Source organism: Pseudopipra pipra, chromosome 5, assembly GCF_036250125.1.
Source record: "Pseudopipra pipra isolate bDixPip1 chromosome 5, bDixPip1.hap1, whole genome shotgun sequence".
NCBI lineage: Eukaryota > Metazoa > Chordata > Aves > Passeriformes > Pipridae > Pseudopipra > Pseudopipra pipra.
In genome coordinates, this window is record NC_087553.1 from 9,968,270 (window position 1) to 9,993,504 (window position 25,235).

Sequence of the window (25,235 nt, forward strand, 5' to 3'; positions counted from 1 at the left end):
CTGATATGGAAGTGAAACATTGTCTGGGTCGTTTTTCAGACCCAGTTAAACAGTCAGTAATATCAAGAATTATTTAATTTTTGTTATCAGTGCTATGAATAGTATTTAAACATGGTATCTTTTTCAGAGGTATTGTTTTGGCCTGATGTTTTGTGTATGTGACCTTGTTGTTCTTCTGTCTCATTTTGTTTTCCCCTGAAGTCGTGTTCATATTTTACGTCCAATGCTTTTCCATTAAAAATCTCCTTCATTAACGCCAATGCTCCAAGTGGAAACATCAATGTTATTTTTAAGGTATGTTCTTTCTCTATTCCTCTGGTTTTTTGGTATGGAAAATGATTAAAACTCACCTAATATATGTTTTAAACTTTGAGCCCAAGCTGATTTGGCTTTGCTGCTCACTTATCCCTGTTATTTTTGACACTAGAACTTTTAATGGAATATGTTGAGGCAATACACTGAGTATCACCTTTTTGAGTGATACCTTTTTGAATCAAAAAATTTCTTGCAATTTTTTTTTCCTAGTGAAGACAACCAGACTAAAATAAAAAAATTATATTTTAAAGCTAGTTTATTTATCATGCTGAAGTCAGTAGGCAAGTTTCAGAGAAGAGATAGTTCAGAATCACTGAAACCATTAGCTTTTCCCAAAATGTTTCTCAAAAATCAAAATACTGGAGGGTTAGAAGCTGCATTTGCCTCACAGAACTAATTCTACTCCTGTCAGGCAGCATGGGGAAATGGACTGAGGAACACGAGGTGGAGGAGACAGAGAGGAGCTCTGTCTCATTGGAGTTTCTTGGAGGAACTGACTCCAAAAATAAACTCCGGTTTATTTTCCAGTTGTCACCTAGAAAAGCTTCAGAGTTCAGAACGGTCCATCTACAGAAAGACAATACATGCATTTTAAAACTAGTTCTCTTTCAAAAAAAGCAAAAGTTTCCCTAAGAGTGGATACTGGTTTTAGACAAGTCCATAAAATGCTGATGGATACAAAACGGTCAGTGTTGCCAATGGCATTATTCCTACATCTTTTGCAGAATCATTTTCTAAACCAGAAGTCTAAAAAATTGATAAAAATAAATAAGAACAAACAAGCAAACAGATTTCTACACTGCCTTGATTTAAACTGACCTTTAGAGCAGCTGTGATTCTCAGAAAGGTGAATCTCAAGGCCTCTTAGGGGGAGACTAGCAATTCTGAAGGTTTTCTGAACATTTAGAGACCTGGTTCTTATGCTATTTAATCTAAAAATCACCTTCTCCTGTCAGCAAACCATTGTATTAAAGTATCTTTTACTTGTACTCTAGTTCCATTGCTTATTCATGGCAGATGATGCATGCATAAAATGATATGCACTGGTATTGTACTAAATTGTCTGCTGACTGCATATGTGAGGAAAGGTAAGTGGAGAGAATAAGATTTTTTGCAGGTTTGGGTACTAAGAGGAGTTGCTTGGGGTCAGTGTTACCTTTAAATGAAAGAAAAACAGGTTTGGATATTTTGGTTTTAAGATGAGTTTTATGTCTCTTCAAGTACTCGTTTCATGGCAGTAAACGTCTGTAAATTGGAATGTTTATATGAAAAGGATGTAATAAAAAAATAAAGCTCTTTAGATACTAGTAAAAGTCATGTATTTTACATAGGGTGAGATGGGAAACAAAAAATCAGGGCTGTTGTTTTCAAAGGCCATTTACTCAGCCACCGTGGAAAATAATCTCTTCATTAATTCTTGTGGCTACAATTAAAGCCCCATTTCACTGAGATTATTGTTTGACCAACTCCATGGGGAGGGGGGTCATCACTGTTTGAAACTGAATATGAATCATGTCATGGATAAAATGTAAATTCATGATAAAATTCCCCTTCAGCCTCCTGCAAATACCAACTTGTGAATCTTAATGTCAGACAAACGCTGCCATTTGTAAAAAGAGGTCTAACATTACGTAAACTTTAAAATGTAACTAGATTAGGATCCTACCTCTGGATCAAATTTTCAAATTCTAATAATTACATAGGAATAATAAGCAGAAAGGCCACGCTTAATCAGAGAGCATTTGTTGCCATCTCAGTAGCTGCCAAAACTGTTCCTGCTTATGTGTGCCATCTACTCTGTCCTCTTCTGACACAGAGAGAGAAGTAGCAACTGTGAAGAAAAACAAGAGGGATTTATTGTAAAATGAATGTAGCTATTTTGGTGGGGGAAAAAAAGTCCAAATTAAATAGGAAGTTATTTCTTTCTGGTATTGAAGGAGAAAACTAAATTTCATGTGCAATTTTCACAGATAGGTGATGATCTGCGTCAAGACATGTTAGTTCTGCAAATTATTCGAGTGATGGACAGCATCTGGCTCCAAGAAGGACTGGATATGCAAATGATCATTTATAGGTGTTTATCTACAGGGAAAGGACAAGGTCAGTTTTAGATTATAAAAGGAACTCGCATTACATTATTCATATTTCATGTAAATGGAAGTATACAAAAATAATCCCTTTAACTTTTGTTTTCATGGGTGTCTTATCTATATTACCACGCAAAGAAAAAAAAACATCACTCAGATTTTCAACTTCTTGAGCCCTTGATTGTATACTTGCCTACTCCTGAATGCTGACTTTAATTTATTTATTCTACCTCTCCAGAAGTACAACGGAACTCACTAGATTTTGTAGCAACTTAGGTTAGAATTTTCCAAAAGCCTCAACAGCATCAGCTGGCACCAGATTCTTAAAAATAACTTCACCCATCAAAACGAGGGCTTTGGAGAAAATTGGCCATAGCTACTGAAGTTTTAATCCAGAGTGGTCCTACATAGATGCTTAAATGAGCCTCCATGCACGTGGCTACAGAAAGTACCTTTAGACAAGTGATGACAGCTTTGCAGTGTTGATTTTGAAATATTACTCTTGTGATTAATGTTGCTTTGGGCAGGCCTAACTCATCTGAAAGCTTTATTTCTCTCTTTTATGGTTGTTATAGCAGAGCTGTAGCAGGGATACCAATTGCTTGCTAAAGAAATCTGCTGACAGCAGTAAGCTTGCTATTTTTTACTGACCAAATCTTTTACTGGAAATAATCCTTGCTCAAATAAAAGACTGATGTATCCAGATTACTTGCTGTACCAAAGCTATTAAAATAGAAAAACTAAAAAAAAAAATTCATTGCTTTCTGAGCCACAAAGTGAAAATGGGAGAGAATGAGTGATCTGAAGGAACTAAGAGAAAATACAGATGAGTTCAGGCATGTGGCAGGTTGTTATGGTGACCTGAAAAAGTCTCCTCCCTTCTTTTTAGAGATGGGAGTCAAAGCTTGAAAGCTTCTGCTTCAAAGACCAACAATATAAGAATACTATTCCTGAACATAAGATTTTTATATAGACTCTTTCATATACCAACAAATTGATTTTTGCCAAGGAAGATACAGGGAATGTCTCCAAATAATATTCTCTGCCTGACAGTCTCTTCCTTTCAGCATCATAGCAGCAGAAAACTTCTCAGTGTCTCACAGTTTTTCCAGACATCTTTCCTTATGAGTTACAGAAGTGTTAATATAATTTATTTACAGTTAGTGGTTAAGGATGAAAGGACCAAGTGACATGCTTGTGGTCATGCAAAATGCCTTCTTAAGGAGACTTGTGTATGCAGGTTTTCCAAGTCCTGGGCTAATGCCTTACTCCATAGGCCACCTTGTCCACACAAGGGAATAGAAGATGATAATTTCATGGCCATGGGAACACAGAAATCACTTTTCACAGAAATGTGAAAAGCCAATACAGCACTGGTAGAATGCTGCTTTCCAGACATGGTATCGGGGAGGAGCCTCTCACCAAATGAAATTATTAGAGAAAGTCCTTCCTGTAATGCAGAGTTGAAGGGTGGTGTGCCAGGGGACCACACATGGGGACAGGGACAGAAGGCTGGCAAGCCAGCTCTCAGTTCCAAAAATGGAATTAAGTTCATGCAGTAGAGACAGAGGATTGAAGTGAAGCATTGCAAAATGTTTGGCTTCTCTCTGCACTTCAGAGTCCCAGTTTATGACATACTGGATCAGACTAATTTCAACATATCTAGCATCCTTTCTGCCAGCTGTGATCAGCATCATGTACTGCAGAAAAATTTGTGTAGCTTTCCAGACAATAAAAACATCTGAAGTAACTTTATATTTAATAATAAACATATAATTCTATTTTTCATATTTTTTTTTAGGTTTGCACATATTCTACCCACTTTGAATCTCATTAAATTGTTGACCTTGTTGGTACCTTGAGGCAGTTTATCCACACTGTTGTTATTGGTGGTTTTATTTCTCATTCACAGGACTGCCCCCTTTTACTAAATGTCCTTTACTTTTCATTTCCAAAGAGCAAAAGAAAAACAATGCTGATCTATATTTTCTGTTGCATTCATTATTTATAAGCTTCTAATTATGTCTTTTTTTTCTGCATGGAGCGATCCAACAACAGGCAATATGTATTGATGGGTCTTCATATCTTTTTAAAGCTGAAGATTTTTCATGCAATCTCTTTTCTGTCTGATTAGGGTTGGTACAGATGGTGCCAGATGCTACTACACTAGCAAAGATCCACAGGGAGTCTGGACTGATAGGACCACTGAAAGAAAACACAATTAAAAAATGGTTCCATCATCACCATCCTCTGGAATCAAGTTACCACGAGGTAACATCGTAATGAAGCTTATTACACATTTTGTGTTATACCATGGGAAAAAAGAAACCAAATTACAGTAGGCAGCAAAAAAAAGTGGCTCAGACATGAGACAAACAAGTCACATGCATAGAAGTCAAGGAGTTGACTTAAATGCCACTTTCTTTCTAAGTATTCATTCCTCTGTTTCAGGTGTATTATATTACATTTTCTGAAAAATGTGTCATAGAGATTTTTTGAAATTTAGTAGTAAAGTGAAGAGAACCTGAAGTAGAAATTGAATCTTGAATGCAGAAACATCTATTTTTTAGGTCAGCTCTCTCCCTCTCTAAATATTTTATTTTATGTAAACCATACAGAGTTTTGATGAATTTCCTGTATCTGGAAATTACCATGTCACTACCTCCAGTTTTTGAAAGCTGTTTTATTAAAACTACCTAGTCATATTATACAAAAGATCATGTTTTTCATATCATATGTTCTCATGGCATCCCATAAAATGCATCTGATTTTATGAAACTAGATTTTATGTGTGAGCCAAAAAGTTGGGAATTTTGTTTATATAAGTGAAGATTTTCCAAGGAACTCTTTCTGTTAGTTCTCTGTTGACTGAGCACATTGAGAGGCCCGTGAGAAACCTTTTAATGTTTGTGTTGCTGGGACGATTTTTAGAGCCCTTTCTTGTGCCAACAGTAAATCAGTAGTGAAAATTTTAAATTTAAAGGAGTGCTTTGAGTATTTACCACTCTGAAAATGAAGTGGGTTTAGAGCAGTTTGTTAGTAGGTGTAAAGTATAAATATGTTTGATAAACTTTAGTATTTTAGTAATTATTCCATAGGCATTTTTTCATCCTTAGTCACATTTTGACTAAGAGCACTTGAATTCCTAGTATATCATTTGATTCAGTTAAACAGGAAACAATCTCTGTAGCATGCTTTTTTCCAAGTTTGAATGTTTACAGTGTTATGGTAGAAGTGCAGGCAATATTTCAATTCAAAAGTGAAATACAATTAATTATTGATGGAAAACTCGATTTCTTGCTGCTGCTGCTGCTGTTTGTAAAAAGTGCCACTAATGTGGAATATTCTAAAACTAATTTCCACCCATTTTCTTTCAATTTTTTAAGCATATAAAATGCAGTCAGATCTGATTGCACAGGGTATGCATAAAATTACTGCTATACATTCACTTTGTACTTGCTAGTGAATGAACCTTTGTCTTCTTTTACTCCTTAATAATTTTTTACTCATGCAGTACTGCATCTAAGGTGCTCAAAACATTGATGCAAAACAAGCTTTAATATCCTCATTTTACACTTGGGTGAACAAAATCACAGAAAGCTGAAGTGTTTTATCCAAAGTCATCAAAGTGAGCAAGTAGCACAGTTGGGAAAAAAATTCAGCCAACTCATGTGCTGTGGCCTAAGTCTTGCACAGTGCTGTCATCCATATCAGCCATTGCAGGAATCCCTGCATCTACAGGGAATTCCTGGGTGCCTAAATAATCATTTACCTTGGCTGATACAAGTTTTGTCCAGGAACATAAAGATCTAGATAAGGATGGTTTGAGTTTCTATGTTACATAGCAAGCAGAAAACTATTTAGCCTTCCTCTATTTCAGTTCATTTCTGTAAAATGGGGTTCAGTTTTTTGGGTTGGAATATTTTGAGAGTTGATAATTAGGATTTGAGAAAGGCAGCTGAGTTCTGGAGAAAATAAGATCTGTGCTGTTACAGAACATGACAGTGGGTATAAAATAACCTACTTTGTTTATGAAACAAAAGGTTAAATTTGTGAATTTTTGTCTAATTTTGTAACAATTGTTTTTACAATATTCATGCAGAACATTGAACAGAAAATTTTTGCTTCCTGCCAAGAAGCTTGCTTTCCTAACGTACCTTCCCCCTCAAAGTTTTCCATAGACTTCCAAGCATCTGTAAAGCACAAGGTGAAAACCTCATGCATAAAGTTGTTCTTGCATTGTAACTTTGAAATCTGTGTATTACTTGAGCACCATTCCTACAAACGCCTGTCTCTTAAAGTTTTAGCAACAAGCAAAGCATTTGTAGAACTGCTTTTTTTGTTTTGGTTTGGTGTTTTTGTGGTTTTTTGTTTTGTTAGCATCACAAACCAATGAGTCTGCGTATTTCATGTAAGTGCTTTCATTTTCCCAACTAGGCAACAAGGAATTTCTTTTATTCCTGCGCTGGCTGGTGTGTCGTTACCTTCATTCTGGGAGTCTGTGATCGACACAGTGACAACATCATGCTCACAAAAGCTGGGCACATGTTCCACATAGATTTTGGAAGATTTTTAGGTCACTCACAGATGTTTGGGAACATCAGAAGGTTAGTATCTGCAATAACACCCATGGTAAACTTTAAAGAAGTGTTCTGAAATTTCACAACCTTATCAACTCCCATTAAAAAAAATACAAAGGAGGTCATGCTTCTTTTTCTTTCAGAATTTTCCAATATGACGTATTTTTATTGTTTCTTAAAACCTCCATAAAAAGTGGAGGAATGACTGGAAAAGGAATTAAAGTATGTTGGAGATCCTCTTTCAGGGTAAAGGAGAAATCTAAATCCTTGTTTGGTCAGAGGTTTGAATGATGCAGTTCAGTGACCAGAACAGTAGACTGGCCTATGATAGAAACATTCTGATGTCCATCAGTTTTTTTTCCTGACAGAGAAGTGGTCCTGTAATGGATCCAAAATCATACATTTATCTAATTGACAACTTTTCCCCTATATTCAGAAAAGAAACCAAATTTTCCAAATAGACATGGAGAATAATGGCATTATGCAAACTTTTTCATGGTCTTTTGAAGCTCTGCATCCAACCACACCGAGCTCAGGGGTTGTTTTGCAAATATCTGATTTACCTTTGTATCTATCTATGATGTAACTATCCCATGACAAAGATAAATCAAATAGTGTGATCACGTATCCAAGCTCCTAATGTGAACATACTATGAAGGAATTAATTGGAATGGAATAAGAATAGATAGGATAATATAATGCCAGTATGTCCAAAACACAAAGCAGCTGTTAAAGCAGAGTAAAGAATGGATGAACGATCCCTAATAGTGACAAGATGAGTAGTGTGTGTATGTCTTTCCTCTGTGTGTCCTATGTATCAGAATTGTTTGAGCTAATTGTTCTTTTTTTTTTCTTAAAGCTGGCCTTTGACTGCTCTAGACTATCTCAGTGTGTTAGACAGACATAACAATGTGGGAGTATTGATATGAGAGAAGCTGATGAGGATAATAAGTACTTCTAAGCCAGGCAGTCAAAAGATTTAGTTGCTGTGCTCAGAATTATCATCCATCATTCAGGATATGCTCCCTTAATCCTACTTATTTGCTGTGGAAAGAATAAAGCAGAACAGAAAAATAAAAACAGATACCCATGCACACTCCTTGTCAAGTGGTGCATCCTTCTCTCCAGCAAAACTTCTTTTGGAAACTAAGAAGAATTTCTTTGAGTATTACTTTTACATAAGCAATGAATTACCTAGTTCAGTGAACAACAGGGTGAAGCAAATATAGGAGGGTAAACAACAACCAAATTTAAACAGAAATCATGTAATAGCAATAATAAAAATAGATATTAATTTTACTGTTTTACAGCTCAGTTACCACATCTTCTTATTAAGTCTATGAAAATAACTTAAAATATAGTCACTTCCATAAATAGCAGTGTTTCTCAATGCAGTGTATTGTTATAAGCTACAGAATAAAATCATACATTTAGGACCTACATTCATGGAGTGCCCTCGTGGTTCCTAAGGAATCCTTAGGTCTCCCACGTAACAGCAGATTGTAAAGACCATGGGATAATAATTTTTTTCCTCAAGCCTACATGCAACTGAGAGATACAGTATCAATGACTGTAGTTCTTATGAGCTGTATCCACCTTCATGAACTGTAACATATTATTTTTAATACAGGAACATTGGGATATCACATTTTTATATCTCACATTTTTAAGGTTCCCTCAAAATTTGAAACTCTCAATGCTATTAGTATCTACTCATTCCCACAAGGAAAGGCCTGCAATAGGCTTAGCCTCTGGCTTCTTTAGCAGCTCTTATATTATACTTTTATTTGATTTCTTATTAGATTTTTATTTGAGTTCTTTGCACCCCCAGCATATCATACTTGTAAAATAATATTGAAAAACCAGCAGCACAATGCTGTCAAACCTTTAGAATTATTAGTGCTGACTCTTGGGGGTTCGTGTAGTAGATGCCCTACAAAAACTTGTGAGGTTCTATAGGTGGCTTTAAATAATGAAAAGCTTCTGATGCAAATCCCTATACATGCAGCTGTTCTTTACACACATCACACAAGCAAGTTTTTTTTTTTTTTTTTCAGGGAAAGAATGAAATCTATGCAAGTGAATGAAGGCTTATAGAAAAGGCATCCCTGTCTGAACTGTTTAAAACAATAATTTCTTACAGAATTTAGGAAGCTGCTTGCCACAGCTGTCCATTTTCTATTCTCAAGGAATGCTTTTTGCCATTATGAAACCCTAATTCCTTATAAAACTTCCTGAGGATAGATCCTCTGCAGTGTTCTGCATAGGGAGTGTTTCTTCTGAAGTGCAAGGAGTACTTTGGCAGCTGTCATGCACGGGCTGCAGTTCTTGATATCAAATCCAGTATGAGTCTTCAGAGAACCTTTTGAGGCTGATCTGATTCATGCAGTCATGCTCACTTTTGTGCTCCTGATGTATAACACCCCAACAAGGGATTCGTTAACTTTCCTAATTCCTACCCTCATCTTTAAATGATATCCAGTAAATCTACTCAGTTTTGATTGCAAGTCACAAATCAGTTCTTTCTGATTTCAGATGGAAGAGGAATCAGGAACTTGCTGTCTTTGCTACTTCCATGTATCTTCACAGTGCAGCAAATACTTTAAATACTACTAATAACCTGTCTTTGCTTGCATCTAGGAGCTAATATTTCAGAAGTGTTGGAGGGAGACATATGATGTATCTAACCAATAGCATAATAACAGAGCTTGGCAGAAGAATTGTTTCCAAAGTCCCAAAGGGATCTTTCCTACTGAACCATGAGATTTTATTATCTTTTTTCTTTTTTTTTTTTTTTAAATAATACTGGATGACACATTTTGTTAGTGGTAATAAAATGCTCCTTTCATTCTCTAATCCAGCCTCCACTTTTGATATATAATTTCATATAACTGCCTTATTCTTCATCTATTGAGTATCCTGTGGCAATCATCTTAGACCCATTCCAACTTAAATAGGTACAATATTATCCAGGTAATCATAAAGGACTAGGTCAGTCATCAAATGGTTTGGAAGATGTCTGGCTTATGGTTGTGCCTGCCATGCTTTCTTTGGCTTTTGTTTTCTTCTTTTCAGTTCTGACCAGTTCCTTTGGAACATTTCTTCTTGGTGAATTAAGCAGGAAGAGATTTATTTAAATCCTGTGCTAACTGAACTAATCCAAACTTCTGCAGTCTCATCCTCCCCACTGCCAGCCACTTCCAGCACTGTCATCTGTATTTTTTCAGTCAGTGATGTGTGGTGTGAAATTTGGTGGCAAGATATGAAGTAGTCCAGCTCATGGCACACTGTAAATTCACTGTCCATTCTGTTATTTAAATATCAAGTCATCCTGATTATAGGCAGCACTCACTGGCTGTTCTTTTCCCTGATCAAAATCGCAGAGAGTCTCTTGTCTCTTTGCCAAACTAATCCTGGGTCTTGGCATGGTTCTCCCAGAAAATCTGTTAAGCTGGTTTCCTTCTACAAAGTTAATTACTAGAGGCAGCCTAACTATTCCATTGGGAAATTCCAGTTATTAAGGAAGTTTCAAAAATATGGGAAAATTATGTTTCCCACACTTTCTTCCTAAGCCAGTGTTTTCTTACACTGGAAAGTACCTAAGAAATTCTGAGCATATAGAAATGTAGAAGTGCCTCTTTTTATTTTAAAAGTAAAACACATCGTTTTTAGTGTTAATAATCTAAAATTAGTGTTACTGTCTCACTGGAAGTGTTTATTTGAAAAAAAAATTCTTTTTTTTTTCAGGTATTTCTTTCTAAAACAGAAATGTTGGCACACGGACATGGAAAAAATAAGTTGTACCTGCATTTTTTGGCTATATTGTATCTACATTTGTAGCTGCTTTGGCAGAGGAAGAGCTGTGTGCCTGAAAGTGCTAAATATGATTGCTATGTTACATTTTTAACACTTGGACATACTCGTGAGGTGCAGGACACGTCTCCATCCGAGCAGGAAAGAATGAGCCCAGGGCTGCAGGTTGCAGCGGGTTCGTTCGTGCAGGTCCATCAGTGCAAGTCCCAGATCCCTGAGGTGGTTTTGATGGTTTTGAACAGCTTCTAGGCACAAGCTGTTGTCAGGGTGTTCTGTTTGTGTTGCCTGCTGCTCAGAGTGCAGTCTAATCTACACACTTGGTTGCCTGTGGCTGTGTCCTTCTTAAGGTTCGTGCCTTTCTGACTGCAGGTCGTGTGATTGTGCCCCTCGAGGTAGCTGGCATGTTGAGGAGGTGTGAGGGTGGGCCACCTGGAGCAGGAAAACTGATTGACAATCAGTGAGTTTACCTCAGCTCTTTCAAGTAATCCAGTCAAAGAGGATTTTGCCAGTATTTCCACCTGAAGCCTATCATTGCTGTCTTGCTTTTTATGAGTTTGGGTGGCTGGTAGATTGAGAGGGACAAGAGGTTGAGAAATGGTTAACGAGGGCGTGAATGTAGTTACTTTTTTCTTTAATTGCTCCAAGGCATCTGAAAACTGAACTTCTAACTAGACAGAATGGGAGTAGCAGAATTCATTTAAAACTACCTTTTCCTAGGTTCAGCAAATTCATAGGCTATTTACCACTATGGGTCTGGTAATGTGGGGATTCAGAGCAGGTTTACAAAGAGGTGAGTTTATAAACCATCTCCCTCAGAATAGGGCAGAGCTTTTATCTCATCTGCTTGACAATCAGGTTACTGAAAAATGAGTTTAAAGTAAAAGGCTAGAGTGTGGCCTCTTGTTAAGTCAACGTTTCCTCATCTATGTGGTCAAGAAGAAAACTGGCCTCTGACTTCAGTAATGGCTTAAAATTTTACTCAGCTCGTAAGGAAGAGCAATATCTTGAGATACTTTGAAGCAATTTTGAAATAAGACTGAAGTGGAAGAAAGCAGATTTCAGTCAAATGACTCAGTTTCTGTAGTCATTACATAGGTGAGGGTTTGTTAGAGATGAAAGTAAAAAAAAGGAATTTCAGCCTTGACAAATGAAAATGAGTAAATAGAGGTGATGAATCCATTGTTTGCATGTCCTGCCTTTTATTTTAAGAGGAGCTTTAGTTCTATTTGAGTCTACCGAGGTGCCAAACATTCTAAATGCACAGGTGTGTGTGATGAGATGCCCACGATTATCTACATATCACCAAAGCTCATATGCTTGCCAGTCATTTATATTGAATTACACAAATGCTTCACTCAGATACATTCTGAGTTGTGCTGTTTAAAGTTAATTATTTGGTTTGGGTCTGTGAGGTTTGTGAATCAGGCCTTTGCATTTTTTCACCAATACCATGAAGTCACAAAGCAGCTTTTAATCCACTCTGCAATAATAACACTTTCTAAGTTATTTGACCATCTGTTTCACTGGGCAAATATATTTGCAGTTAAAATGCAACTAAAATACACTTCCATAAACAGAAGCAGGAATTGTTTAGTTGATGCTGCAATGGGGTCTGGTTTTGGTGGTAAGCACCTCCCTGTTTCATTTGACAGCATGAACTTCTTTGCAGATTTAAAAGCCACTGAGTCAGACAATGATAGGAGTGTGGATTGATTATAACCCCAGACTCCGAAATAGATTAAGTAAATGATCTGATCTGCAGTGGTCTCAATTCTGATCTTTCAGAGTGAGCTTTACTGATATGAAAGAGAACCAGGTCCCACAGAATGAGTTAACGCTTTTCATTTTCTTTTTTTTTTTTTTTTGGAGGAGCTGTTGTGAAGGTTTTCTGAAGATAAGATATCTGGCCCTTCCCACTGAGAGGTGTAAAACTGTTTTGCCAGCACTGCAAAGAGAGAGCTATTGCTCCTGGGTAAACAAGCCCACCTTCCTCAGCCTCTCCTCACAGTCACGTACCACCAACACTGCTTTTGCTGAATTACTCCAGTTTAGCAACATCTTGCTTGTTCTGGCAGGGTATGACTGCCAAGTACTAAGTAGAAGATCTTTCAGTAATAAGCAGAACCTTTTTCTGTTTGGCATCTTTCAGTCTTTTCATTTGTAACCACTATGATGGGATGGAGAATGTATTCGTTCATTTTTTTAGTAGAAGTCTATTGTAAAAGGTTTTGACTGTGACAAAAGTTTGGATTAGCAGTGTTTTAGAAGGGGATCTGGGAGTTATATTATGGTCAGGTTGAGTACAAGTTGATAAAATACTGAATTGGAAAGCTTGAAATGTGAAGTAATCCTTTTGCTTCATGTAAAACTGGGAAAACTTCACATTCAGCTGGAGTATTTTTAACATGTTACTTTTAGATAGATGTGGATAAGGAGTCCAGAAAAATTACAAGGGGTCCGAGAAAAGCAATTAAAATTATCAGACATCTGAAAAACAAGGCTTGTGAGAAAAGGTTGAAACAATTGTCTACAGAAGATTGAGAAAGACAGTAACAGTCTGAAAATACATTAGAAGCTGCTGTAAAGGAGACAGGATCTTCATGTTCCCTTAGGAAAGAACAAGAATTAATAGGATGAAAGCATAGCAAGGGTTAGATTAGGCATTAAGGAAAAAAACACTGTGAGGGAACATACTAGAAGAGAAATTTGATAGGGAGGTTTAAGAAGAATTCAGTCAATAAAAGTCTGTGAGAATAGGCTAAATAAGCATCTCAGAAGCATGTTTATAGTTGATCTTGTGCTGATAAGAAAAAAAATTGAGTATCTCTTGTGGTCCAGGCATATTTCTTTATGAATCTTTATGTGTTTGCTGGAGATTAACTGTGTTGTGCAGTTGTTCCCTGTTTCATTCTTCAACGTATAAAAGGAACACAATTGCATATGCTTTTTTCTATTTCTACAAATATATGTGATTACTATGATTAAATATTTTCATTTGGCTTAGAGAAATAAGCACTCATGTGCATTTATTTCGTGCGAGTGCATTCTTCAATAAGCTTTTGGCTTTTGCTGCAAAGGATGTCAGCAGTCAAGCACTTCCTAAAATCTTTTCCTCTTTTATTGGATACATCTAAATTCCACATAGTCATGCTGAATACTATCAGTCACTCTTGACTCAGCCAAAATGGTTTTAAAGCAGTCAGGGAATATCTGGGGGGGCGTGTGCTGCTGAGCAGCTGGTTTTAAATTGCACAGAGTTCTGTCTGGTTTCTCACGCACTGTCCAGATGACAGCTTGGCCTACAACTGTTTTGATCTCATTGTATTAATGTGTGTGACTTGCACTTTTCCATAAGTACACCATTGGGAAGTTTAGATTGGATCAGAGTAAAGGTCATTTGTTGTTGATTATCTTACCTGCTTTTAATATAAAGGGAAGTCAGTGTATCGTTCTCAAATGTTCTGTACTGTGAGACTCACGGTAGGAAAAACTAAAACAATTGTTGACCTTACAAGCTTTGTTAATCAGTTTACATCTAGTGCTTCATAACAAATCCTGATGATCTTACTGGTTTTCTAGGAATGCAGCATATTTCTATCCTACAGTTAAATCCCAGTAGATGTTCCCATCACCCCAGACCAAGTTTATTTTTGCATGATGATCTCTTCATTTGCTTGAGGTTTCCTTTCTTCCTTCCCTCTCATGACATATCATCCAAACATTTGTAATCTCCAGAGGAACTGTAAAACACATTCCCATAAAAATCTTAAATCTCTAAAAGCAGTACATGAGAAAAAAAAAAAAAAAAAAGAATAAAACCACCATAAAACCAGCCTTGCTTCTCACTGAATGGCTTGAGTAAGCTCTTTTGTCACAGCCATAGTAAAGTATAAGTCTTTAAAGTCCAGGACTGCAATCAGACTCTGTCATAAACAGGAATATTGCCTTTTTGACTGATTTCTATTATAAAACCAAAGGGTTCATTAATCTCATCTGGGGCTTTAGTGGGGAGGAAAAAAAAGAAGGAAAGAAAGGAAAGAAAAGAGTAGTTGAGTAAGGTAGGTTTAATGATTTTGGGAGGTTTATTGGCTGTACATCTTTGGTCTTTGGTCTGTCTCAAGCCTAGTTCTCTCAATGAGGCTTTTCTTCTCTAGAAATAATGGTATCTGACATTACAATTACACAGTAGAGGTCATTCAACAATGCTTCAATTCCATATTTCTTTGGCACGCCATAAAGAAAAGAAAAAAGGCTTTTGGTCTACAGAGATATAGTAAAAGGCTTTTACTTGAAAATACTTCGTCATACCAGTTTTGTTAAACTGATGCCAGTCATTTCTTTAATTTGATGGAGGCAGCAATGTGTAATCCATACAGATTTTAGGCCAAGGGGCTCTTGTCCCATTGGCTGTTACACAGATATTGGTCATTGAACATCCTATGCATGTAAAGTATGACAGGCCTTAACTGTGCTCTTGAGGGTCTGTTTTAGGGTAAGAGATATCTAATGTTTATATCTTGTAGACAACTTCATGCGAGCAAGCTCTGTAATAGATTTAGGTCCAAATGAATATTATTATTACCAGGCCTTTGGATGCATTGCTTATCTTCTGAATAAATGCCATCATGTGTTATGATCTTGGCTGTGTGCCAAAAAGAAGGCTGTCAAAGAGATGTACTGGTTTGAATATGGAAATACAGGCTGTGCACCAGGGTGAGGTTCATTTGCACATGTGTGGGGGGCGTGGTACATTGACAACATTAGGGCATGTATTGCTTTTTTTCCTCATGCAGGCTAAAACAACCTCTGTTGTTTCCTGATGTAAATTTTCCCATGTGTGGTGGACAGTGACTGGACTTGGCTGTTTGTAATTCTGCTGGAGCAATTTTTAGGCTATCCCATGTTTTTTATTTTCCAAAGGGGTTTAGGAAAGCAGTAAGGAATATTTTGCATCTATACACAGACATTGCGCCTGTCAATTGGTTTTTCAGAATCCTTTATGTACTCTTCAGTGATTGAGCGTCTCCTCCCACTGAAACTTTGGTTTTTTAATACTATTGTGAGAAATGACTGTAGTTTTCCTTCTAGTGGGTCTTGCCTCCTGTATTCTAAGTTGGTTTTATGTGTTGGGTTTTTTTAAGTTTAGATTGCAAATAGTTCCCTTTATGACCAACCAGTTTATTTAGACACACACAGGACTGAAGCTCCAGCACCTGACTAGTGCAGGGATTACCTCATGGGAGAGGGTCTGATATCACAAGGCCTTAAGCAAAACCAGGGAAATCAAATTTTGACATCATACTTTGAGGTTAACAAGGGAAAACAGGCCTACCACCTTAAAAGACGGTGATAAACGATACTGAGAAATTTAAGAACCTCGTAAAACTGCTTTACATCATTTTACAAGCCAAATTAATCTACAAATAAAATGTAAATACCAAAATATCAGTTGTGTGTTCAAATGGATGCTTTTGCAACAACAGTAAGAGAATTGACTAATGTTGCAGTGATTACATTATGTGGAAGTTGGCCCACAGCCCAGCCCAACAATGTTAAACACCATACTTCTTCCAGTAAAGTAATTTCTGATTGCAGTATATGTTTTCATCTCAAGTAGCTCAATGTGGGAGACTTGGCCTAGCTCTGAAAGGGCTGTGTTTTCATGGTGTCACTGTGTCTCTTGATGCAGTTGGACATCAGAAATCAAATATGAATTTTGAAAAAAATGCATAGTATTTACAGCAGTAGTTTTGACTTTGGAACACTTTAGCCCAAGAACAAGTTTGAGTTTTAGACATTCTTGAGATGGTAAAATGCTTTCAAATTAGGATTTAGATTGGACTTCTGTCCATAGATAAGTCAAGATGTTAACATTGCTAAGTTTCTGGATTTGTCTCTTTCCTATGGCCTTCAGCAGATTGGCTTCTGTGACTCTTACTGTATCAATTTATTTAATACCTAATGTCAATTTTTTTAATGCTTAATGTCTATTTTAAATACTACTGATAAACAAAAGATGAGCCAGAAGATGGATGAGTGAGTGAAAGAAGGTTCTGGGAAAATCTCACTCTTGGAAATCAGTAATAGACACAGGTTTGCAATTCTCTGAGAGCTACAGCACAAATCTACACAACAACTGTGTAACAGTCATGCTATAATATAGCCCTGACACTATGAACTCCTGTCTTGCATCATTGTGGTGGTGCTTTTTTAAGCGACCTTAAAACACTCATTTCACAACAATTATACAGAAAAATGTGGAAGAAAACAATTACTGTTGTGGGGCCTCACCATGCCTAGGACTACCTAGCTGAAATTGAATAATATATTTAAAAAAAAAAACAAAACAAAACAAAAAACACCTTAATGGCCTGGACTACTTTGAAGGTGAATGACAGCCATGGGAGGTCTGGATTTAGAGTTAGCTGCCATGTAAACCGGGAAGAATTTCCAGACATAAGGATGAGAAGGCCTCAAGCAATTCTTGTGACTAAAACCTCCAGCTGCAGCCTAGAATGTCATGACAACTTGTTTTTCTTTCTAAAATAGTAAAAGTCAAGCATCTTTACGGGAAAATTAGGAAAACTCTGAGGAAAACTAAAACTGCTATTTATGAATGCATCAGGAAGCAGAGTGTGTTCAGACTCGGCCCGTGTTTGAGGTTTTAGCAAGAAATAGACATCCTTAAATTTGCTTCTGCATTCAAACTTCACAAGAATATTTATTTTATTCAAGTCCATTTTGAATTGAAGGTTAACACACGTATATTGCCTTGGAATAGAGCCCTCTAATCTGTTTACATGGCTCTGTGTACACAGTTGTGGTGAGTAAATCACTGCAGTCGTTTTTTCTGTGTGAGGATGCACTTTATCAGGCCTTTCTGAAACTATGGAATGATAGGATTGTTAGCAGAAGCCTGGCTAATCTGTTTTCTTCTGCAATAGCATGCCATAGCCACAAACCATGCCAGTGATAAGAAAAAAGGCAAGCCATGTTGTAGGATTCTGCATCTTATTTATTCTAGGGTGAATACAGAGTAAATGTACAGACAACCAAACAGTGTTTTTATATTCTGTTTTAACTTGAGTCAGAAATATCTCTTCAGAATGGTGTATATTTAATGATAGCACCATACCTGTTGGGTTTTTTTTGTTGTTGAATTGTGGAGGTGTAGGGTTTTTTCTTAAATTCCCTTCTTGTCTAGTAGGGAGTTGATATTTATAACCCATCCTCTTTGAGAACAACTTTTAAATATTTCAATACCAGGAGAGAATTTGCTTCCAGATTCACTTTCAGGCTAGAGTCAAGAAATTAAAGCAATGAGAGTTTGAAAAGAAAGGCAAAGAAGAGCCAGAAGAGAACACCTGTTCAGTTGTTGGATTTCTCAGGAGGAAGCTCTTGCTCTAAAACCTGTCTCTGCCCCAATTAATCAGTGACACCAGGCAGAGCAATAGAGATTTCCACACCGAGGAAGGGAGAGATGAAATAATGAGGAAGGTAATACTGGGAAAACAAATGTGAATAATGAGTTACAAATATTAACTGTCGTGCATGATTAGCTGCTTTCGGTGAAATTTCTCACGTAACTGTTCTCTTTTCAAGGGACAGAGCTCCCTTCATCTTCACATCAGAGATGGAGTATTTCATCACGGAGGGCGGAAAAAACCCACAGCGTTTTCAAGAGTTTGTGGAGCTTTGTTGTCGAGCTTACAACATAGTCAGGAAACACAGCCAGCTACTCTTGAACCTGCTGGAGATGGTAAGAAGCTCGAGGATGAAACCAAAAATCAATTTCCTCTGGTGTTTTCTTCCCTTTTACCATTTTGCTGCTCCCTCCAGTAGCACTGTGATTTGAAGAGGTATCAGCTGCACTGCTGGAAATGTTAGTGCTGCACTTCCTGTGCAAAGAAACTATCCAATTTCAGTACTAATTTCTGAGAAAGGAAAAGCTAAGCTTCTTGGTGTTTTTTCCTTTTTTTTAACGCGTTACTTTTTACAGAATAGCAGAAAACTGCAAACGAAGCTGGGTAGAAAAAGTTTCACATTCAGGAATTTCACTTAGCCCTTTTTCTAGGTCTTCAAAAATTCATTTACCATTCCTGTTTGTGGTTACAAGGCAAAGTAAGCTAAATATTTCACAGAGTGGGTGATTTGACAGTACATAGCAGCACTGCAGCTACAGTGATGCCATTAAGAATGGGTTTTTTCACATTTTTAGAATCATAGAACCATTTCCACAGTCCCTTCTTAGGATGGCAGACACAGGAAAGAAGGAGCACCCATACTGACACAGGTTGAAAAATTCTTTTTATGGGATTTTGAGACCACTAGGGGGTTTTATGCTTAAGTATTCCCACTGATTCATGTGCTGTGGCAGATTCCATAACTGCTTTATGCCTCTATTTACTTGTGTGTGAAAGGTTAATGATTTGCCCTTACGGAGAACAATGAGAATATTAAATTAACTAATATTTGCTAAGATGCTTGGCTAAGATATTAATCCAAAACATATGTCCAGGGCCCCATGACAGAGGGGACTGGTCTGTGCATGAAAAAGTCTACATGACCTTATAAACAGAACTCCTGCTGAGATTGGGGTACAGCCAAAAAGTTGCTCTATAAACACAACTTTATTGTCTCCAACTTGTGCTGTGGGGGAGGGGGGGAGAAAGGGTAAGAATCTCTCATCTTGCCTCTCCCATCTTGTACTTCCCATGTAATGACACAGCAAGGGATTTCCCAGTACGGAGCAGGAAGGATTGTTCCAGATCTCTTAACCTTGCTGCTGAGTAGTCACAGAGGTGCAGCAAAACTGCATTCCCATCGTAAAGCACAGTTTTGCCCTAGAAGCCAAGCAGAGTGTAGTTGTAGGAGATGCTGTCCAAGTAAAAGAGCCTCTGGAAAACTCAGGAGGAAAACACCCTTGTTCTCTCATCCACAGCAGTAATCCCTGCATTTCTGAACGCTGCTGAAAACTGCATGCTGCAAATACACCTACGTCTTCTGCCCACCTCCTTGTCCCCAGTGCAGTGCCTTTTTCTGCAGGCAGCAGAGATAATGATGTTAGATTACTCTGGGATAATAGAGAGAGCGTGTTTAGGAAAATGTTCCCAGCAGGGGCTCTGAAATAACTAGCTATCCCTGCCTGAATCTAGCTCAGATTTGCCTGTATTCAGTATGTGCTGCATCTTTTGTTTCTGCTGATCTTATAGCAGAGGTAATAGTGCTGAGCTGAAAGTCAGCATCCAGACATGTTTTGATATTTGTCAATGGGCTGCAGCTCAGTCAATTGTATTGCATTTCATAATTGAAAAATTAAACTGGCAGCCCACTCGCACCCCATCGATGAGCACTTCATGTCAGAAGGAATTAAACAAACAAGACAAGGCTGCAAATGCCTTGTTTTTGCCAGTAATGTTTGGAAGGGTGAGTCTGGTTCTGCACTCGAAATGGGGTGTTGGTCAGAAACTGTAAATATCATAATGTTTAATTTCCATGGGCCATTTCTAGAAAAAATAAATAGACTGTGAAGTTCCACTTGGAATTCATTTCCATTCCCAGAAATTCAGATGTTATCATGAAGGGATAAGATCAACTAACCACTGCTTATTTGTATCAATGACAATCTAAGATTTCTCTCAGTTTGGAAATATGCATCATTAATCTTTCGTTCTCGTCCCACATTCTGTTTTCGGAGATGCTATTTATAAAACATGGTTAAAAAACTTAACAATAAGGCTATTTCTATAAAGTAGAGTAGTAGAGTAAACAGAAGTAATACACTGTGCTCTGGATCATCAGCAACAATTAGTGGTTGCTAGCAAATATAGTTATGAACAAATTAAGGGGTTTTTTGGCCCAGTTTGGGAATTAATTCTATTTCTTGTTGGTAAGCAGCATGTTTCTAAAGCTGCACTGACATTTTGCTACTGGGAGTAAGAAATAATCCATGAAGTTTCCACCACTTTCAAAAGCAGAAACATCTGTGGGAGACCCAAGAGTCTGCTGGCAGAGTTCAGCAGCATAAATGCCTGTAGTTCATCAGCTTTGCTCTCATTAAAGATTTGATGTGAACTGTTATAAAGAGGGTGATTGCAGGACACAAACACCTTTCGACTAGTTTAAAGAAATGCAAACTCCATTACTGTTGTAAAGATTTTTCAGATAGAAAATTATTCAAACTGGCTTAGATGTGACACTAGAGAGCAAGTAATTAATCCACTGTCAACTGAATCGTATGAAACAGGAGAGAGCATCTACATAGAACAGATCTAAAACTCAAGAATCTGGTGTCCCCATACAAGTCATTCCACCCTTCTAAACTCACAAACACCATCTGAGAAACAAGGATGGGGAAACACCCCCGTTTTGGAGGTCCAGCCAATGAAAATGTGAGGACCATTCCTTTTCCATGGATGGTGGGCTGAGCATCACACACTAGTCCTGAATCCAGGCCCAAGGAGAGTGTAGGCAGCTCCATTCAATGAGTCAGAAGGCCTGGGATAAACAAGGCTGGTAGGTCAAACCATATGTGTGGGCAAACAAAGGTAGCAATGCAGGCACTTGAACTTAGGCATCTAAGTGACATTTGAGTTTGCCCCGTGAGACCTGTAGTTGATCTTCAAACAGTTGTTCCATCTCTTGTCTAACTACCATCCAGAATCACCAGCCACAGTATTGAGAACCCTCCTCCATCAGCGGACTAGAAACACAAAAAATATGCTGTATGGAGAAAAAGAGATGAAGGAGTATAATAAGCCTCTAGGACCCCCTTGCAGCAGCAAAGCACTGTGTAGGTACTGCCCAGCTAGAGGATTTTTTTTTTTTTTCACTTAAGCAAATGTCTTTCCACCTTTGACAGTGCAGAGAACCTAAAAAAAAAATCCTGATTTTCTGTTACGTTACAGATCGTTCAGATTATGTTTATATCTGGTATCACCCCCCTTTCTAATGAAGGGTAAAGAAGCTTAATTTTTTTTTCCCTTTAAATCTAAAGGGAACAGGAGTTGTTATCTTTTATAAATTGGTTGAATGTATATCGATAAATAGCAGTGTGTGTCCTCCACTGCTGAATATTGTTATTGCTCCTGCTGTCAACTCAAATTCACCTCATGGAGCTTTCTGCCTCTCTGTTCCTTGCTAGGTAGAACTCTGTGAAAACAGCAATCTAACTATCCAGTGGTAGTATGGATTGGGGCTGATACAAAACAAGATTTTCCTCATAATGCCAAAAAGAAAATATACAAAATATTGAAACTTGACTTAAAAATACTGAGAAGGTTTGAAGGAATAAAGAAGATACATGCCCCATCTCCTTTCCCTTTACACTATTCATCTCTCAATCAAACCTTAAAATAAAATCAGTGCTCCCTTTTTTCTTTGCTGTTACATGAAAAACTCAGTGGGTCTTTCTCTCTGAGCTAGACATAAATATCAATGACGAATGCACAGCAGTGACTGCAAATTCAGATACATTTCCTTCTGAGCAGTGTGGAGGACTGATTCTCTTTTTCCATTAAACAAAAAAAGCATCCCTCTCAACTTGCTGTGATTGTCAAGTAAAATCATTAGGTTTTGAAATGAGTAAAATATTTTGTTGTTGTTGACATTTTAAAATGCCTGGAGAGAGCTGAATGGGCAATTGTGCACATTCTATTGTCTACCCTGCTCATGTTGTTACTTTGCAAGGGGAATATTTGCATTGTGTTTTGAACCTAATTTAGTCAACTAACTAGAGGAGTTCTGTTCCTCATCGATGGAGAATGATGCCGTCTCCAGAGGGCAGTTCTCACTGCCCACCTCAGGGCTCCTGCTATGAATCAATGTCTAAAGAAGCTTTTCTCCTCCATTGACTGTAAAGGGAGTGAATCCATGATCCCCCTGCAGGAGGAGTCCAGAGCAGTGATGGTGGAAGGAGGAGTTACAAATGAGAAGGTGATGTTGCGCTAAATTGAATTAGGACAAAGACAACGCTGTGAGCATAACAGAAATGTGGTTACTATTGTTCAGGTGGCTGGATGTGGTCACCTCCCCTTTATCACTATTAGAAGGCTTTGAAGGAGGCTGAGCAATTAACACCTTGAGGTTATGGTACCTGAAGAGAAAATAAATAACTGAAATGGATCATTGATTCTGACCGGTGCCTCTCTCTGGTCCCTCAGTGTGAAGGTTTACAGTGCAGTATATTCACTTTAGTATTCCAGGCATTGCTGTAACATCAGGAACACTTTTCAGATGACCAGAACTTTATGTTTTCCAACAAGAACTTTTGGTGTAAAACTTTTCTTTTCTCAGCCCCATTTCACTTAAATTTCTTTTCAACAGAACAGTGGACTAATGATCTAATATTTCTTTACTTTAAGATGCTGCATGCAGGGTTGCCTGAGCTAAACAGCATCCAGGATCTGAAATATGTGTATGACAACCTCCGTCCTCAGGACTCAGATCTCCAGGCTACAAGCTACTTTACAAGGTAAAACCAAAATATAATCTAGAAACCTTATCTTCTTCAGACATGAAGCAGTTTTTCTGTTATGTTAAGAGGTTGTAATCGGGAAATTACACAAAAGGATAATTGGTCTTCACATGTTTACTTTTAAAAGTTCCATTCCTTATGCATGCTATAACCAGTTTCCTCAAATGTCTGGAAGAAACAGTTGTTCATTTGTTTACACTTGTATCAAGTCACTTACTCAGTGCCTAGAGATTTCTTAGGCTTTCATGGTGAAACCATCCTGGTTTCTCTCTGCTTTTAAATGCAGCAGCTACATGCAAATGGATTTGAACTGCATAAAGAGGTTCAACTTGTTAATGGACTGTGTGAGAGTCTTCAATTTCTGCATTTTACTCCCTTTTCTCTTCTTCTTTTGTCCTTCTATGTTTCTTCAGGCAAGTTGCTTTCTCTCTGCTAGCCACAGTTTCTCCATCTGCAAAGCAGTACTGGTTCTTCCTTTTAAACATTCAGCAGATCAATCACAGAAAAGCATTGTGTGTGAATATAGATATATTTGAAGCTTGATTCGTGTTAGGATAAAGAAACCTTTCCCTTGCTTGTGATAATAACTGTGGACTATTGATGAACTGCAGGTGATGTGCATAAAGTCGGTTTAAAGCCCTCAGTCCTGATCTCTCAGGTCAGACCTCTGCATTCCATACAGTTCCAGCTGTTGATGTGAGGATGCTGTGGATGGAAGCAGTGGAGACTGTCTGGATTTGGAAACTCTCTTTCCTGTTCTAGGCAAAGTATGAGAGAAAACCTCCCAGTCAGAGCCTGCCCTGAGCAGCACCATCATTCTCCAGGGACAGTCTATGAATTTACACTCCCTGGACACCCCATACACGTGCAAAACAAGCCTCTGGTGCCTCCCCTGGTGCAAGTGCAGGACACATACCCAGTTCACAGCACTGGACTCTGAATGAAGGGCTCTTTTAAAATTCCAAGCCCCAAAGGACATCCCCATAAGGCAGCACAGTTCTCTGCAGGGTGCAGACTGCCTTCAGGCAGGAGCAATCCCCCTGCCCTTCAGTACAGCCAGAGGGAACAGTGCAAGGGATAAAAGAGATGAAAGCTTTGACTGGAACAGCTGGGCCAGTCTCATTACTGTTACAGGGACCCATATGAAAGTTTTGGGCAGTTTGAATTATGCTGTTTATATGTCTCCTTCCCACGTACTAGAATCTGCTAGAATCTGAGAAAACTGAGGCAGCGGGTTTAGAGAAGGCTGGAAGAGAGACCTAGAGACTTTAAGGATTACTTTCTTTGGAAAACAAGAGAGGAACTTCTCCAACAAAACTGTTGTTACATTACTTTGCACACAGCATAGCACTGAGTTCCTCCTCCTTTAACACTTGTTTTTTTCATCTGCTTTCACTCTTGTCCCTTAGCAAGATTGTTATATTTTAAAATTTAATTACAGCTTCACGTTTACCATCAACTCCTACATTATCCTTTCCTTTAAAATTTTACATATTCCCAAATTACAGACTTACACTTCCACTTCAAATAGGAAATACACACTGTCTAATTAAATTGTAAAAGTTTTGATTCTGTCAAATAGTTTGGGTGGTTGTGTCTGTCTCTCACGGGTGAAAAATCCAATTCATTTACTTAGTGAAAGAGGGCTAGGATATACATAACAAATAGGAAAATCTGAGTCTTCAGAGTGAAAATTGCATTAGTGTCACGCGAAGCTCAGAGCTGGTGCCCTTCTGGAGGCGGCAAGGATCAGTATTGCTCTTCAGTTGGGTAAGATATGCTTGGTGTTGGCATCACTGCAGCCTTGCTTAGCTGGGAGACTGAGGATGAAGGCTTGGTTCAGGGCAGTTGAATCTCCACACTCTTTCTTGGAGTTGGGCAAGGTAGTTGTGGGTATTTTGAGGGTTAGGGCAAAGAAGGTGAGGGACTTCAGAAAGAGAATTTATCTGCAGTCTTCCTCAGCCA

At 37.9% G+C, this 25,235-nt stretch overlaps 1 protein-coding gene across 1 annotated transcript in view; it reads left to right on the forward strand.

Moving 5' to 3' along the window:
- The window catches only part of PIK3C2G (phosphatidylinositol-4-phosphate 3-kinase catalytic subunit type 2 gamma), a 199,402-nt gene that overhangs the window by 123,976 nt on the left and 50,191 nt on the right, over positions 1 to 25,235 (forward strand). Inside the window, exons 21-26 of the mRNA XM_064654387.1 lie at positions 202 to 294; positions 2,286 to 2,415; positions 4,537 to 4,673; positions 6,840 to 7,009; positions 18,398 to 18,554; positions 23,158 to 23,267. Of these exons, the coding sequence (XP_064510457.1) occupies positions 202 to 294; positions 2,286 to 2,415; positions 4,537 to 4,673; positions 6,840 to 7,009; positions 18,398 to 18,554; positions 23,158 to 23,267 (797 nt within the window). The remainder of the gene's footprint in view (positions 1 to 201; positions 295 to 2,285; positions 2,416 to 4,536; positions 4,674 to 6,839; positions 7,010 to 18,397; positions 18,555 to 23,157; positions 23,268 to 25,235) is intronic.